This window comes from Cadophora gregata, assembly GCF_030347475.1.
Source record: "Cadophora gregata isolate MNR1 chromosome Unknown scaffold_8, whole genome shotgun sequence".
Taxonomy (NCBI): domain Eukaryota; kingdom Fungi; phylum Ascomycota; class Leotiomycetes; order Helotiales; family Ploettnerulaceae; genus Cadophora; species Cadophora gregata.
Window position 1 is genome coordinate 494,256 of NW_026695931.1, and position 15,743 is coordinate 509,998.

The 15,743-nt window shown below is 46.4% G+C and overlaps 4 protein-coding genes across 5 annotated transcripts; 2 read left to right on the forward strand and 2 right to left on the reverse strand.

Moving 5' to 3' along the window:
* Positions 1–416: 416 nt before the first annotated feature.
* ONS95_013709 (uncharacterized protein) lies at positions 417–909 on the reverse strand (the record flags this gene model as incomplete). The annotated part of the gene is made up of 3 exons (XM_058507350.1): positions 417–546; positions 601–665; positions 724–909. 3 exons carry the CDS (start codon positions 907–909, stop codon positions 417–419), a joined length of 381 nt encoding a protein of 126 aa, XP_058356519.1.
* A 5,615-nt stretch (positions 910–6,524) lies between these two features.
* Positions 6,525–9,535, forward strand: ONS95_013710 (uncharacterized protein). 2 transcript variants are annotated; one of them, XM_058507352.1, is made up of 6 exons: positions 6,525–7,248; positions 7,297–7,681; positions 7,729–7,825; positions 7,871–7,988; positions 8,038–8,624; positions 8,676–9,535. In XM_058507352.1, exons 1-6 carry the CDS (start codon positions 7,003–7,005, stop codon positions 8,845–8,847), a joined length of 1,605 nt encoding a protein of 534 aa, XP_058356521.1. In that variant the 5' UTR covers positions 6,525–7,002; the 3' UTR covers positions 8,848–9,535. The 2 variants fall into 2 exon arrangements, with proteins under 2 accessions (XP_058356521.1, XP_058356520.1); XM_058507351.1 differs by having other exon boundaries at positions 6,525–7,681.
* Positions 9,536–12,163: 2,628 nt separating this feature from the next.
* Positions 12,164–14,124, forward strand: ONS95_013711 (uncharacterized protein; the record flags this gene model as incomplete). The annotated part of the gene is made up of 6 exons (XM_058507353.1): positions 12,164–12,226; positions 12,308–13,036; positions 13,086–13,204; positions 13,254–13,389; positions 13,440–13,700; positions 13,754–14,124. The coding sequence occupies exons 2-6, from the start codon at positions 12,886–12,888 to the stop codon at positions 14,122–14,124; spliced, it is 1,038 nt and encodes a 345-aa protein (XP_058356522.1). The 5' UTR covers positions 12,164–12,226; positions 12,308–12,885.
* A 61-nt stretch (positions 14,125–14,185) lies between these two features.
* On the reverse strand, positions 14,186–15,175 carry ONS95_013712 (uncharacterized protein; the record flags this gene model as incomplete). The annotated part of the gene is made up of 2 exons (XM_058507354.1): positions 14,186–14,947; positions 15,005–15,175. 2 exons carry the CDS (start codon positions 15,173–15,175, stop codon positions 14,186–14,188), a joined length of 933 nt encoding a protein of 310 aa, XP_058356523.1.
* Between the last annotated feature and the right edge of the window lie 568 nt (positions 15,176–15,743).

Consider the following 15,743-nt stretch of genomic DNA (forward strand, 5'->3'; position numbering starts at 1 on the left):
TTATATGATTTGGCGTCTTGGATGGGAAATTGCTGGGTTGATGATCGCTGCTCTGTGCGTAGGACATGGGGGACCGAAGATATACCCCGAGAAGTGTCTTTTCGACTCTTGCTCTCAAGAAATATCTCGGAGCACGACGCTAAGTGGAAGCTATGTTCTCGTACTATGTCTTTATAGTTTCGTTCTGCTGGAGGAATTTTTCCAAGGGGATGGCTGTGCTGCTCTCCCTTTCTCTTGGGGACATGGGCACAACAAGTGTTGTGGCACGCCTTCCCCCAGGCAGGAGTTCTGCCACCACATCGTCACTTCGAATTAAAGCATCAGATAGTGCTGATATTCCAGTGGAGTATATTTAATCAGTGGTATTGGTTGGTCAATAGCGTTTTCTGCCGATAACCTCTCAAACCCACACGGGTTCACCGCCTCGAATTAAACACCAAAGGAGCCAGCCCTGCAGGCATATCCGTATTCTCTACCACACTTGCCTCGCCAAATGCCATCATCTCAGACACAATCAATACCCAGTCTTCCAGCACCACCCCAGCTCTGCAATGTCATGTCAGCTTCCATTGCCAAATCAAGGTTGCGCAATCAACATACCTTCCAGCTATCCTTGCAACATCGTGCTTCAAGACCATGAGTTTCACAGCCTCCCATTCCCATACCTGCCGAACGTCAACTCGGGCAATTGCAGCTTATGGATATGAGGTTGTACTTACAAACATACCCGACTTGCATAACACTATCTGTGATCTTGCTAATCGGGACATCGAACGTGTTCTTCATGGTGTCAAGCGAAGCGAAACCATAGCTTGCACAGCAGTCCGGGAAGCGATCTGATGGGCAGTCTTTCGCTGTGGCGCCGAGGATGTTGAGGGTGAGGGTGATGATAAAGGAAATCTTGGCCATTGTGAACGTGGATATGGTCTGGTGGGTTTTTGTACGTGTATGGTATTGTAATGTATTGATTGGATGTGATTATGATACCGATGTTGTTGTTGATGAATTTTTGTGTAGACAATTGATGATTTTGAGGAGAAAGACACAAGTTTGGTGGTGGAAGGGAAGGAAGGAAGCTGCCATGGAATCAGGTGAGTGATAAGAGGAAGGAGCCAGAGGGCAGAGCATCTCAGCAGTCCAGGTGAGGAGCATGACCTTTTTGAAAACCACCTTTCCTATGAGAAGGACAATTCACTCGATTGAAGCCTTTTTGCAAGGTCAAGTGTATAGATTGGTGCTATAAAAGAAATGCAAGTTCTTTGGTAGAAAGGGACAGGGCATCAAGCAGACATTCAAGCAGGTTCTCGCATTGTCTCCGTGAAATTTCTCAATGTTCATGTTGAAATGCTGTTGTTCAATCAAAATCGAGCAGCAATAGTGATAAAGAAATCCGAAGTTCGACAACAAGTGTTGTCTGATCGACTAATTGAAGATCAGGGCTGAAAATTGCTATCAAGCCAAATTCGTTGTCAAACCCTAGCCGAGGTCACGATATAGGTTTGTCATCATGAGATGATGCTGAGTTTTGAAAAGAAATACTAGAGACGAGCTAAACAGTGATTGATTCATTCGAGCTCTCTAGATAGTCTTTAAAGGGACTAAATAGTAGGGAAAGTACCTAATGATCATAAGATGTTGACAAAACTGATTTGACGATGTCGTCTTCTGCCACGGCGAATGCCGGGGGCGTTCACTCATGCTCCACTTTCTTCAAAGATCCAGGTCGGGGTTTACCGAGACATCTCTACTGAATCGCCTCATGTCAAGAATCTTTACGACTGATTCGTTTGTGACACTAAATTGTAAGTAACACGACTCCATTCGTGAAGTTCTGCAGACTGATGCATCTTTTTCTTTAGTTTCCTCCCACACATCATTCAAATCAGCAGGTGACTCTCCACTTTTATCAGAGCTCAATCACTTCGATATCTTGAGGAGTATAAAACTTCATTCTTTCGCTGTGGATCAAGCCAGCATCTGCAAGGCTCCCACCGTCACAGTTCGTGGAAATATGGTGATGCTGGTCACTGTACTACCAGGGCAGCTTGAAGGACAGCCCGGTGGGGGTCGGGCAACAACAAAATTTTGCAACTGGTTTCAAATCCATTTTAAAACAATCTGACTATGTGATCCAAATGTTCAGCATCATGTTTTGCAAATTTATGTATTATTGTCAATTCTGGACGTTCTGTCATCTTCACGTCGTTGTGATTGCCCACAATTCAGATGCATATCATTCGAGGCATCCATATTCGAGAATATGGCCAACTAGCATCACAGACGCAACAACAATTACAACAATACTTAAACACTGCTCTACCATGAGTGCCTTCAAATTCCAATCATCATCCAAGAAAGAGTGTCTTTCCCATGAGCACACTGCTTTTCCGATTGTGTTTCTTACAGAGAAACCAGAATTCCGCATTGAGGGGCATATTTAAACATGCAACGTCAAACCCCCTCCTCCCCCCCCAAAGTCTCTATTCAATTCACCCCTTTTTGGTAAGTTGTCGCTCACTTCAATTCGTCAACAATCAAGGTAGCAAGTTACCACCGCCTAAATGCCAAGCAAACAAACATCTCGCTTAGCTCATCCCTGCGCGCTTCTGTTCGGCCAAAACATTAACACTTCTCTTCCTGAACAGGGCAGAACCAAGGAATTTGCTATAGAATACCTTATAGAATTGCTCTTGGATCGTATGATAATCAAAGCAGTACATCAGGTGTCATTTGGTTGTTGAAGTTTGGGTGAGGCACGATCCGAGAAGAGCAGATCTCAAAAGGGCGAGGTCATTTCATCTTCCATGAAGAGATGGTTGGGTACAGGTATGTTCAAGATGGTACCAAATTTGAGGTTCTTCTATCGTCAACTTTAGGTTCGCTGTCATTGAATGTTTCGCTGTCAAGAATGATGAGTGATGTGAGAATGGTATTATTGGCGCTTATGGTATCATCACAAGAAGGGTTGGTCAGTCCATTCGTCTTGATTAAATCTACGATTCTATTCGAGAAATGTATTGTAGATTGTAAATGCATGGTAAGACAGACAATCTCTCCTTGTATCCAGAAAGCATATCAGTGTGCACTCTTGTACAACTTTTATTTTGAAAATCTCATACAAGTTATATACCGAAAACAGCTCGCTCTATCTCTTCACTCACTTTTCACCTCATGATAACACACCTTCTCATTCATTCTACTATCTGGGACGTGAACAGCCGTCCCATTTATACCCGCTTCATCGCTTGGCTCAGAATAGTTTGTCAGTTGTCGGGTACTAATGGTAGCCATTGAAGCTTGCGAAAAGCTTGTCAGCGGAGACCCTTACGAATTTCCTTATGTGCGGCTGTAGCAACCCCTCCGATGCAGGTTTACAATCATACGAGTCTTTTAGTACAGAATCTTACTGCACTCGAAGAATGCACAGTTATTTGACCTCGATGTTGACCTGGTAGATTGTGACAGTAGGTCGCAAGGCTGACAAGATTGCTAGACCCAAAGTCATTGAAGCAGAACACTCACCATAGCAAGTACATACACCCAAGGGCACATCCTCGTACCTGTATTACAAGTACAAGTTCCCCCCTAATCTATACAGCCCCATCAGCCTCTGATTTCATCAAGTCAATTCTGTGAAGCTGGTCATATGACATGCGTAGATACAGTCAATTTTATTCAGATTGATTTGTAATTGACAAGAGAAGCAAGCTGGATTATGATGTGGATATCCCCTTGGAAAGTCAACTGGTAACAGAGGAGAGAGCCGCGAATGATGTTGGCGCACTCGGGGGACGAGGTCTCGGTGCAGGAGTTCACGTGGGGGAGGCGTGCTGAGGACTGGAATGAGGCTGAGGAGATTGCGAATTGCACTTTGGAGTTTGAGGAGGGCCAAGGCTGGTGAGATGATAATTGTGGGAATGGTATGAGTGGCTAGCATGGTGGTACGAGTGGATGGGATGGTTGCTGGCTTATTGGTACTAGGATATTTGATGTGGTGGACGGAGGCACGGTGTTGAGTGTGCTTGAAGATGGTGCGAGTTGGGAGTCAAGATGAGCAAAAGCAATCACAGAGGGCGAAGAAGACTTCGAAAGAGATAGTTAATTGTATCAGAGAGATCGGGCACTGCTTGGTGAGGAATCTGAGGATGCAGGAGGACGCGCTTCTACTTTGTTGTGGGGAGTCTATTATCTCCGCTGATAAGATTGAAAGAGTGAGTCGTAAATAGAAGAAAGGTGGAAACAATCTTACACATTAGAACATTGGATCGGTTAGACTTGCCATCTCCCTATTGGCTCTTTGCTCCTCGAAGTAACATGTCACTCATTGCGGCTGCTAGGAAGGAGCAGCTAGGAAGGAGGCAAGCTCAAGCACAAAAGCATGGCATTTTCGCAGGCAAAAGAAGACTGTTGAAATCTGATGCATAGCCATCCTAGAAGGAATATTTACTCGAGCTCATACAAGCTGAACCGGAAATGAAGTTCCGATAGAGTATGGGTTGGGGTGTTGTTTGGGACTTACGAGTAGGCCGCATCGTGGGGCTGGGGAAAAGTTTCGCCCCTGACCAGCCCCGCGGGTCACCCAGGGGGCGTGTTTTTGGTTCTTTAGGGGACCGCGGGGAAAATAATCCCCGTGTAGGGATAATTTTCCAAAAGGTAATTCTTGTATAGTTTGTATAAATTTTTCGTTAAGTATTAAACACAAATTAAGCATTTCTTAAAGTAAGTTCTTACATTACAGTACAGTACAGTAACATGTCTACTTTACAGTACTACAGTAGATCTCGCTTCGGGAGGTATCGAAAAACCTTCGAGTCCCCAACGGGTGGGGTTTCGAGCTGACCCCCACCATTGGGCGTCGTGCCGCAGCCTAGGTAGTTTCCATTGGGTAACTCGTGGCGAGTATCCGCAGAAGTGACAGGCTGAAAATGCTTGACACGTCCCTGTATGGATACGACAGCCGTCAAGCCACAACATCAAGCTTTTATATTAACGTTTCTCCGACATCGATCTCATTTCCAGTATTGCTTTACTCCTCCCGTTCGAGTGTTGCTGTTCAGCTAGCCATTGTCTTCGCCTCTGCCCACCTCCTGTTTCGGGTCACTGCTTTGTCTGTCGGACAAAGACGCTCTGACTTGCATGATCTTTGTACGCTGAACGGTTCTGTTGTACTTGTTACAACCGTCTCATTTCCTAATATCCGACCTGTCGAGTGCCGCCAGCAGTTTGGCCTTTGTACTCGGTTCTATCCGGCCGGCTCAAGCCTAATATCACACAAAATAGTTCCGATACCGTTGACGACGACGTCAGTGAAGTCGATAGTTGAACGGCCGTTCACCGATGTCGTTTTGAAACACTTCAACAAACTAACGTTCTAGTACTTAAGAACAAACTACAGTTCGATTTATAAGGCTATAAACGAACGTAACAATTATGATATGTCCATTAAGTACTGTTCAGAACACACCTTTCTCCAGGGGCCTCAGGTAGTGTATGTGTCCTTGATTTCAGGCAGTCATTAGAACCTTACCTAGCGCCTCGCTTTAGCACTACTTCCTGAAAAACTGTGTTGATAGCAGCTGAGGGGATAACTTTAAGTTACCTTGATAGGCATCTCTTCTACTACAGAAGTACCTCCTCCTTACAAGGAGTGTACAGCCTGGAGCCAATCCTAGCGAGACCCTAAAATTAAGCGAAGAACCCTGAAATTTGAATACTACGTTGCTGTCTAGTTAAGCAGCCTTGGCCCTTGAGGCCTCGCTTTAGCGCTACACCCTAGGGAAATATGGTTTCAGCAGTTGAGGGACTACGACTAAAACAGTTTTTACGGCCCCGTCTCGAGCCCGTTCTCTTCAGGGTCTCACTTCATTGACCAACCCAACGGCCGTTCTGAGTCCTTTAAGCTAACGCTAGTACATTTAGTGGTAGAAGGATCGTATGGCAAGGGGCGTTAGTTCCCGTTTTGCCAAACGAGAAAACTATCCACCACACTAGACGACGACATGGGATCTCCACCTGATGTTGCTCTATGCGTTTTTCCAGACAATGGATGGATCCATACTGAATTTTTTACCGTCAACGGCATTGGCTAGGATGCTGTTTCTATTTAGCTATTGCGGAGACCACGATGTCCGGAGACAGTTCCTCATGTACGGATCGCAAGTTTGGTGACAATCAGCTCGATGACTCTGGGGATAACTCCATGGAAGATTCCTCATCAACTGAGGAACACTGCTGGTCCAGCAAGAATGTATAGCTGCGGGAAGACTCTTCGATCGGTGCAAGCCGTTAAGCTGAATGTTTTTCAGTGAAACAGTAGAATGTAGTAGAATAGTGCCCAGGACAGAACAGGCGCTCAAGCAGATTTTCAGTATATTTCAAGAAAAAGTGCCTAATACAGACGTAGTGAATACAAAGGAGAAGATGCTGCAGGATCAAGCGATCCAATCTAGACTCTGGATGTTTACTTGATCGTCACTTCCTTATGTGGACTTTCTGTCGACTGAACAAGTGCGACACCACGATCGGGCGACCATACGGACTTCACACATACAAGACAGGCAACTTAACGCGGATCCACCCAACCCCTGCGAGAGAGGCAAATCTCATTCAGTCGGATTCCAATATCAATTGCTCGGCTTGGCTTGCCTGGGCGTCCATTGTCGGGACAGAATAACCGCATGAACTTCGGCCGCACCCAAGAACCAGGTCTTCAGCCTGTTCATAAATAACCATTCTGTTCTCTATTTCTACTACACATTCACTTTCACTTCGTCAGAGCCATCCCGTGAAAGCTCAGCCTTGCCTTCTGTCCGTCTACATAAGCCATAGCCGTCTCTGCCACCACCGTCTTCCTCCTTCGTCCTTCATTACCTTTTTCAAATCCTCAAACCTCCTCCTCCTCCATATCAAATCTTCCTTCGGGTATCAACTCACAGCCCACGATTTATCCACGGTCCTTCCCCGTTCTTGTCATCCGACACAGATCCTTCGAAGCACCCAACAATGTCCACCAACCTCCTCGAGCTGTCTTGGACACCCCTGCTCTCTGTCAGAATGGTAGCATTCTTGATCACAGCATTTATCATCATCACTATGAGCAAGGATCTCTACAAGAGACTATTCTCCCGTTGCTCCTTGCCCGAGTCTCTCCCTTGGGTCAGTGTCGATGATCGCCTCTTCTCACGTGCCCGTGCCACCGTCCGCACCTTTTTCCACACTCGAGATCTGGTCTTAGAAGGTTACAAGAAGGTACGACCAATCTCCACCTTTAATGTTTGAGAATGCTCACATGTCCAGTATTCCAAGAATGATCTCCCATTTGTGCTTCCCAACGTCACCACTGGCCCTGAAGTCATTCTTCCTATGTCGCAGATGGAGTGGCTCCTACACCAGCCAGACAACGTTCTCTCGCAGAACGAAGTCAACCGACACTTTCTTCAAGCCGATTACACCATGCTTCATCCAAAAATCATTACCGATGCCGTTCATGATGATGTCATTCGGAAAGAGTTGACAAAGCTGCTTGGCGATTACACTGAAGATGTCCAGGATGAAATCGATTTCGCCTTCAGAAAGGTGTGGGGCGTCAATACCGAAGACTGGATTGAAGTACCTGCATACTACACCATGTTGGATGTTATTGCTCGAATCTCAAACAGAGTATTGGTTGGCCTTCCACTCTGTGAGTCTTGTCCCTCTCTTCTCATGTGCTTACTGACTGTTCTCCAGGCCGTGATGAGGAGTATCTCAAGCCATCCCAGAATTTCGCTCGTCTAGTTGTCGTCCAAGGCACTCTCATCTCTCTCTTTCCACCAATCTTCAAGCCGTATGTGTATTCTAATGATGGTGCGGACTTTGCTGATTCAAACAGAATTGTCGCGCCCCTGATCAACTTCTTCGATACCCTAAGATACTGGAAGTGTGCGAAATATATCGTCCCAACTGTCAAGTTCAGAAACTCTGCTCCCCTAGATGACGAGAAGAAGAAGGTAAGTGGATGTTATCCCATTCCCCATTACTCAGCTGACTCATCACCAGAGTGACTACGTCCAATGGTGCATTGACCATTCACATCGCAAAAACGATCCGTCTGAGCGTACTTCCGACATTATCTCCAAAAGACTCAGCGTTATCAGTTTCGCTGCAATTCAATCATCGGCCATCACTTTGACGAACCTCATCCTCGATCTCGGCGCCAGTCCTGAAATTACCACATACCTGTCCATCATTCGAAATGAAGTTCTCGCTGAACTTGCAGCTGAAAGTGGCGTCTGGTCTAAGGCAGCTCTAGCTCGTATGGTAACCCTTGACAGTACACTCCGGGAGAGTCTGCGAATGTGGGGTTTCGTCAGTCGTGGTATTCTGAAGGAAGTCACCAAGAAGGGTGGTGTGACTCTTCCAACAGGTGAACATTTGCCGCGAGGCACGAAGGTTGGCATGCACGCATATCCTGTTCATCATGATGAGGAGTACTACACAGACCCCAACACATTCAACCCGATGAGATTCTGCACTCAGGATGAGAATTCGGCCGATGGCCAAGCATATGCTGGAAAGAACAAAGGCACTGCTCTGGTCACAACAAGCGCGACTTTTATGACATTCTCTCACGGAAGACATGCTTGGTAAGTCAGCATCCCAACTCTATGCTTTATACTTGACTAACACATCGATAGCCCCGGTCGCTTCTTCGCTTCCCAGCAGTTGAAGCTGGTCCTCGCATACGTTTCGCTCAACTATGACATCCAGCCCATCGCTTCCCGTCCACCAAACGACTGGTTCGTCGGGAGTCAAGGTCCACCCCTCGATGTCAAAGTTTGTATCCGTCGTCGCCAAGGTACAGTCTAACAGATACGCTTCCAGCATTGGCAATTGTTATCCACTTTTGGCCCTCCGTGTTTACAACTCTCAACAGCACTGTACACAAGCAAGGAAGACTTACGATGTATCCACACACATGATACTTGCATGGATTCATGGGTATCTCCTGCTTGGTTCGATCACTCTAGTGATTTGAAATTGTATGCACGCCATCGACTTCGTCATTCTGGCCAGACCTTTGCATGTTTTTGTCTCAGCATTTAGGTGGTTATGTCAGGGCTTTGGCGCTTTACATAGGTTGGCGTTGAAAACATTCTCCATTTTTCGGGCGTTTTGATTTTGTTTTCTTTTTGTTATACATTTCAGTCTGCAAGTCCCAACCTCACTCAATCCTGGGCATGTTCATTTCTCCATCAAGCTCTGCAAATCTGGCTTCACTGGCGTTGCGTATTGTGCTTAGGCACTGAATTGTCTCCTGGGACTGTGTGATAGCTTCACTACTAGATGGGATGGGAGAATATGTACCGGTAATGCAAAGAGACTTTTGGCATTCTATTGTGGCGTTTGTTTTTGATTTTGCTATGCATAGGTTGAGTTGATTGATGGTTGGGCTCCGCCTTAGCGATGGCATTTGCGAATAAACGTGGATTTTGAACTTGTGTCATATAGCGAGCTAGATTTCTGAAGCTTGTGAATAGAACACTGTGTGGAACGATTCATCAGTGTCTGTGAGGTGGGGGTTATTGTGATCTGTGTTGGTGTTCATAAGAATCGCCAAGGTCCACGCCACAGCTAACCTCCGAACACTTAAAGGCATTGCGACAACCAATCCAAACATATGAAATTTTACTTGTGGTAAGTTTGAGCAGTGAATTATAAATTACAGAAGCTACATGTAAATTGAGATATACAGGAATGAATAATGTTGAAGTGTTCGAGCTACTTGGTCTTGACCGCTGTTGAATTACGCTTTCGATGATTATACCTTTGAATCCAACATCTTCAACACGTTTGACATCGAAGCTCTTTCGGAAGAACCTGATCGTCTACTGGGTCTTTTGAAGTGTCTCTGTGAAGAGTCACCAGAAGACCGTGTCCCGAATGTTGATCGCCTTCTGTGCCACCCATGGAATCAAGGTTCATTTGCTACTCTTTTCAACAAGAACATGGTTGTCATGCGGGGTCCAGAAATTGGAAAGCTGGTACCATGGAATGCAGATAGTGGCCACAGCTTGGAGTGCATTGGCTTTCCCAAACCCCACTTGATTATGGATGCCCAGCAGGCTGCTTTTGCAACAGTCCGCAAGATCGTCGAAGTCCTCTCTTTAGAGCCCCTACCAAAACGTAAAGAATTAAAGCGTGGTAAGAAGGTTGATATTGGTACGGATGTTTGGGCACTGCACACGACCTCATCGGCCATGGATGAGGCGTATACTACTAGCACAGTGCTTGGCTTCAAGCTCTAGTCACTAATGCCCTACAGAGTTCTACTCAGTAATGGCTGAATTATCAAAGCGCATACGCACTTATTTTTAGATCTAAATTATCTATACTTCCGTAGTCTTCATGTTGAAATCAGACACTAACTTGACTTGCTGAGAGCTGAAACGGCATCGATTTCACTTTGACTTTAACATTCCACATCTTCCTGGTCTCAACCAGTTCTGGGGCTGCTGTTATTTCAACCCTGGTTTGTAGCTAGGAGTAGAACTCTACTTCGAAAGAAGAGCTACGGAATAAGGGCGTTCCTGGATGTATTCATCTCACAGACTGTTACGGACCAGAATGTAAAGCCAAACCTCGACGAGCCCTGAAGCCTCCTAGCTTCCCTCCAGCCAACACAACAGAAACAATCAGACGAAAGGAAAGATGGAGGCCATTTACGCGCGCTCGGGAAAAACGGACCACCGAAAAATAATGGTCGGGTTCTCAGAAGGCGCGAGGACGATCTCGAGCGCAAAGACTGGTGGTCTCGATTCATACGGGATGCAAATCGTATCGGGTCATTCACCGGCGAATTATGTCAGGTCTCTCCCCTCAAAAAGAATCGTCAGCCATGTCCGCCTGGAGAGCCAGTTAAACAAGAGGTCACTCCACCAAAGTTCCATCAGCATGATGGCCTACCTGAATTCAGAGTGAAGGCCAAGAAACACATGTTGGGTATGATTCTCCTCTACAACGTAAGACAGGGGTGAACCTGAGGTGCTCGTGGCGACCACAGTTGAAATCCGCCGTGGTCCGTTATGTCCACGGCGGATTACATAACGGACCACTAACAAGTCCCTACACTCCTGAAATATAGAGCCGAGAGTTCTATCAGCTATGGAATCACTACGAACAAGAGTTGGCAGACGCTTGGCGGTGAACAAACATGCGTATGGCACATTCGAGAAGGCATTAGCGACCTTTCGCTAGGGTCAGTTGAGACGCTTTTGAATATGTGACCAGCGCTCTACTAAGAAGCTGCTTACATTACCACGGAAAATCGCTGAAACGATCCACAGTAGTGCATGTGTCTACTGTTTAAACATCAGGTCTATTGCAACAGTAGATCCTCGATTTGCATGAGAGCGAGGTACCCTCAGGGCATAAGGAGGTCTTTCAATCGACCCTAAGTTTGAAAAGCGAGATTTCAAACTTAAAGGCTTCACTCCGGCTCAAACAGAGCTGGCAAATCAATTCGCCAGGGGTAGCCAAGGGCAGCTAAGAGGGTAAGGCATTTTTAAGGCTTATAAAAGTGCGAAAGGTCCCTATTTTCAGGGAGCAAATCAGCTCAAAAGATTTTCTGGCAATCTTTCCTGTACGCCATGGGCCAAGTCAACTTCACCATAACAAATGGAAGAGGGTCATTGGTAGATCTCACGCCATGTGCAGGTTCAAAGTGGGCTGGACAGCCGACGATTGGTTTCAACAAGCCGCATCCGGCATCAGGATGGACGACAGCTGATGTTCGATCTGTCGACATGACCCTTGGCAAACGATTGGGGATCACCATCGACACATTTATCCTGGTATGAAATCTCGGGCGTTGATCGTTTTCTTGTTTTCTTGAGCCCTTCAAAGATATTTGGAAACATTGTATCAACGCAAGAAGTGAAGTGGTGAGGTTTTGGTGGGAGTTGATTCTGGCAAAGTCAACAGATATGAACAAGATTGCGAGCGTCAGGACTGGAGTGGTTTATCTAGCAGAGTTCCTTGTGCGGGTCTGTTTGTCCAATAGAAGTTTGTTTTAGTCTCAATTCTTTTGTCCTTTGTGAAGGTCATACGGATTTGTATCAAACAATGCCAAGACTAACACCTCTATTTCCAAGAGAAAATTAAGCGACTTCAAATTGCATAAGCCCATTCGAATCCTTCCAAGCTCATCCCTTTCATTATGACGGCTATTCTTGACACAAACCTTAACGTATTGATTCCACGCTCCCAAATCCCCAATTCTAATCCCAATATAAAGCCATGACTCGAGTGCTGACCAAGACTGTTTCAGTTCACTTCTCAAAGACAACAGAGAGATCCAAGCTCAGTTTTGACAAGGCTAAGCGAGGACCATGCTTCATGCATATGAACCCGACATATTCCCATAACTTGGAACCCTCATCATGGCATCCTCGCACCAAACTGCATCGATCGAAACCCGGCTAAGGTCACCCAAAAGGGCATGCGCAAAAATATCTTGGGACGAACAGGAAAGTTTAATATCCACAAGTACCGCCAGTGGTGGCGAAAGCATGAGCCATATCCGTTCCGCAGATTCATCTTGCCATCGTATCCTCGCTTGGAAATCGACTCCCCCAGTCCCGAGAGTAAGGGACGAGAAGAGCACGGGGCGTTGCGAAAACGCGTAAAGCCGCGATGGAGTCCAAGTGGCCATGCGAGATTTCTATTGTGGAGATGTGTGGGATGTGCACTTTTGTCTCACGCGGGATAAGTATGCTGTCTTCCCCAGAAAGTTGATGCGACTCTGTCGTCGCTTTTTTGAGTCACCGCGGGTCGATAGACACTCTTTGCTTCACCCAAAATCTCTTTTCTCAATTTCTTTTTGCCGAGTTTGTGCCGTTGATCGTCATGGCGAATGTTGATCTGCCATTGGTGATTGTTACCCTGACAGGTAGTTTGCTGTCGTTTTTGGGAACTACTTTCATTTTGATTTGTTATTTGATTCTTCCACAAAAGAGACATATTCGCCATGCGCTTATTATCAATTTGACTGTTGCTGGTACGCAGACCGATGTTGTAGACCGAGGTATTTGCTGATAGGGAGAAAGATTTCATCAATGCCGCCAATAATAGCAGCTCCGGATTATGGGTCTTAGTTATGAACAAACCTTTGAGGGCTGGCACCGGATGCACGCTTAATGGTTTTGTTGGACAGTTGTCTGTTCAGGTAAGTGCTACTAGACAAGTGATACCAGGATATGTCTAACACGGAACAGGCTGTTGATCTTTCTATTCTCGTTATTACGATCGTCACGCTTTGGGTGGTTACGTCGTCGAGATCGAAGCATGATATGAAATTGAGCTACATTTTTATTTTCTGCGGCTGCTCATGGGCATTGCCATTGATCACAAGTAAGTTCTACTGAGCTTATATGGAGGCTCCTGCTAACAGTTGCACCCAGGTGGCACTGCACTTGTCATGAATGCCTACGGCCCCGCAGCGACGAACTGGTGCTGGATCAACGAAGACCCAGTGTACTTACGCTACGTACTCACTCACGGCTGGCGATTTCTGATCATCGGCGCCGTTATTTCAATGTGTATCTACATCCAGGTGTACCTCCGCCGACACTCGAGACTGATGAGTCTTGTCGAGGACGGGCAGTCATGGAAGGAGGAAACTCTCGTACAGGAAATTAGCCACGAAAGCCAGTTTGCACCAAGTATGGACACGATAAATTACTCCATTGAAAATAGTAACTGATAATATACCTAGCTCCTTCCAACGGCAAACTTCAGAAGCAACCTCCCAAACCCACACGTTATGAGCGTGTCCGCGCCGTGTTCGTACGCCCCAAAGTCGACCCGCGGAACGAACTCATGCTCCGCCCACAATCAAAACAGGATCAGCAGAAATCCATCCAGAAGGCTATGCTGCTCCACGCATATCCGATATTCTACATCCTGTTGTGGTTGCCCGGTATTGCGATGCGAATTACTCAAGCGATGGGTCATCACTCGTATGTGTTGCAGGTAATGCAGGCCAGTACCCAATTCATTGGGTTTGCGAACGCCGTGACGTTTGGGTGGAATGAGAAGATTGGAGAGCAGTTGAAGCGAAAGCTTATGAGGAGATCAGGGAATTAGGATGGATGATCGAATCGGGTGGGAAATCAAGTTCGATCGGTGACTTTGATGGCTACTTTAACTACTTTCTCTCAACACTGAATGTCAACCATCCGATACCCTCACCAACGAAGAATGCGCATCCTTTGCTTCCTTCTCCGTCTGCTTCTTTCTCTCTTACTTTGAACTTGCCTTCGACTTTCCACATGCCCTCAGTTGATGTCATCTTGGCTACTTCATCCCACAGAGCTTTGAAGCTTTCTCCGTCATGGAGGAACTGCTTCCTCTCTTCTCCCTGCTTCCAAAACTTGAAATCTTTGCCTCCACCTCTCTCTCCGCCCCCAAGGCAGCCTACCATTTCACCGAGGAAGAGGGCACCTGGCTGATCTGAGAGCAGTTTGATGATTGTTTTGCAGACTTCGACCTGTTGCTGGATATTGAACAGGTGCAGGAATAGCCCGGCATGGATGACGGTAAAATTTCCTTCCCAGTTCTCGAATGGTCCACCTGCGTCAAAAATGCTTTGGGAAAAGATGTCCGCTGGTACGAGAGTTCCCTTGAATCTTGACTTGTCCTTGAAGAGGTCGTAAGAGGTAGACAGGAACGACCCGTTGATATCAGACCCGTAGAGATCTTCGGAAGGGACTTTGCCGAAATGCGCTAGAGCCCGAAGTTCCTGTCCGACGCAGCAGCCAAGGTCGAGGAACTTGGGAGATGGGTTGGAGGCTGTAGGAGCAAGGAGTTGGAGCATTGCGGGGTATTTTGGATGGAGGGGGAGATTGAGGGTTAGGAATTTGAATTCCCCGATGCAGGGATAGGGAGCGTAATCCCATAAGATGTCACGCTTTCAGAGTGTTAGTCGTTCGGGTGGATGCTTGGAGGATTAGCTGGGTTGCAATACCATTTTGTACACGTGAGAATCGACATCTTCGGAGGGGATTTGGCTGTATCCTTCAAGCAGCTTGCGAGAAACTGCTGGCAGATGAGCTCCGAGATCTTTGTAGTACCAGCGGTTTTCTTTGGAGGTGCGATCGAAGTTTGAGGAGTATATTTGAGATGCTTGCTGTGCCATTTCTGCTGGCTGAAAGATGAACAAGTATGGAAATGGGGAGCTAGTTGTTCAGGTTGATGTTCTGATGTTCTGATGACCCGACCTGTGAGACGTTGTCGGGAAAGTCTGGGATCTTCCGCTAGTAAGCCAAAGTTGAAGATGATTGGAGAGAACCTTCAGGCTCCCGTGTGAGGCTCTACCAGTCTGCTGGTAGTTTCCTCCGGAAGAGGTCAAATATAATAGCTCTCGAGAACCAGTGATTGCTTGTCTCATATATTACCTCCAATTCCGACTCGCGCGGTAATTGCAGCACTTATCATACCAAGTCGATGGAGCCCTGCTTTCTCTGTAATCTCTTCCGTCGCTTTCTATCGTCAGCCGGGTGAAAAGACAATCCGAATCTACTGTAAGAACCAATTAGTATCCTTGAAATCTACCAATCGGATCAGCATCGCTTATAATATAATCCCATCACATCGCGTCCATGTCACTGACTCCAGGAAATATCCGCGTTCAGAAGATGGTTCATGCATTCAAGTGCTTTCAGTAGCTAATGCACATGTGTTTCCCATGCCAACTTTATGCAGAG

What these genes read in the sequence shown, in the direction of transcription:
- ONS95_013710 (XM_058507352.1), top strand. Translation starts at nt 7,003, where the DNA reads ATGTCCACCAACCTCCTCGAGCTGTCTTGGACACCCCTGCTCTCTGTC. An exon ending in ATTGGTTGGCCTTCCACTCT is followed by an intron (nt 7,682 to 7,728) that starts GTGAGTCTTGTC and finishes ACTGTTCTCCAG; the next exon opens with GCCGTGATGAGGAGTATCTC. An exon ending in TCTCACGGAAGACATGCTTG is followed by an intron (nt 8,625 to 8,675) that starts GTAAGTCAGCAT and finishes ACACATCGATAG; the next exon opens with CCCCGGTCGCTTCTTCGCTT.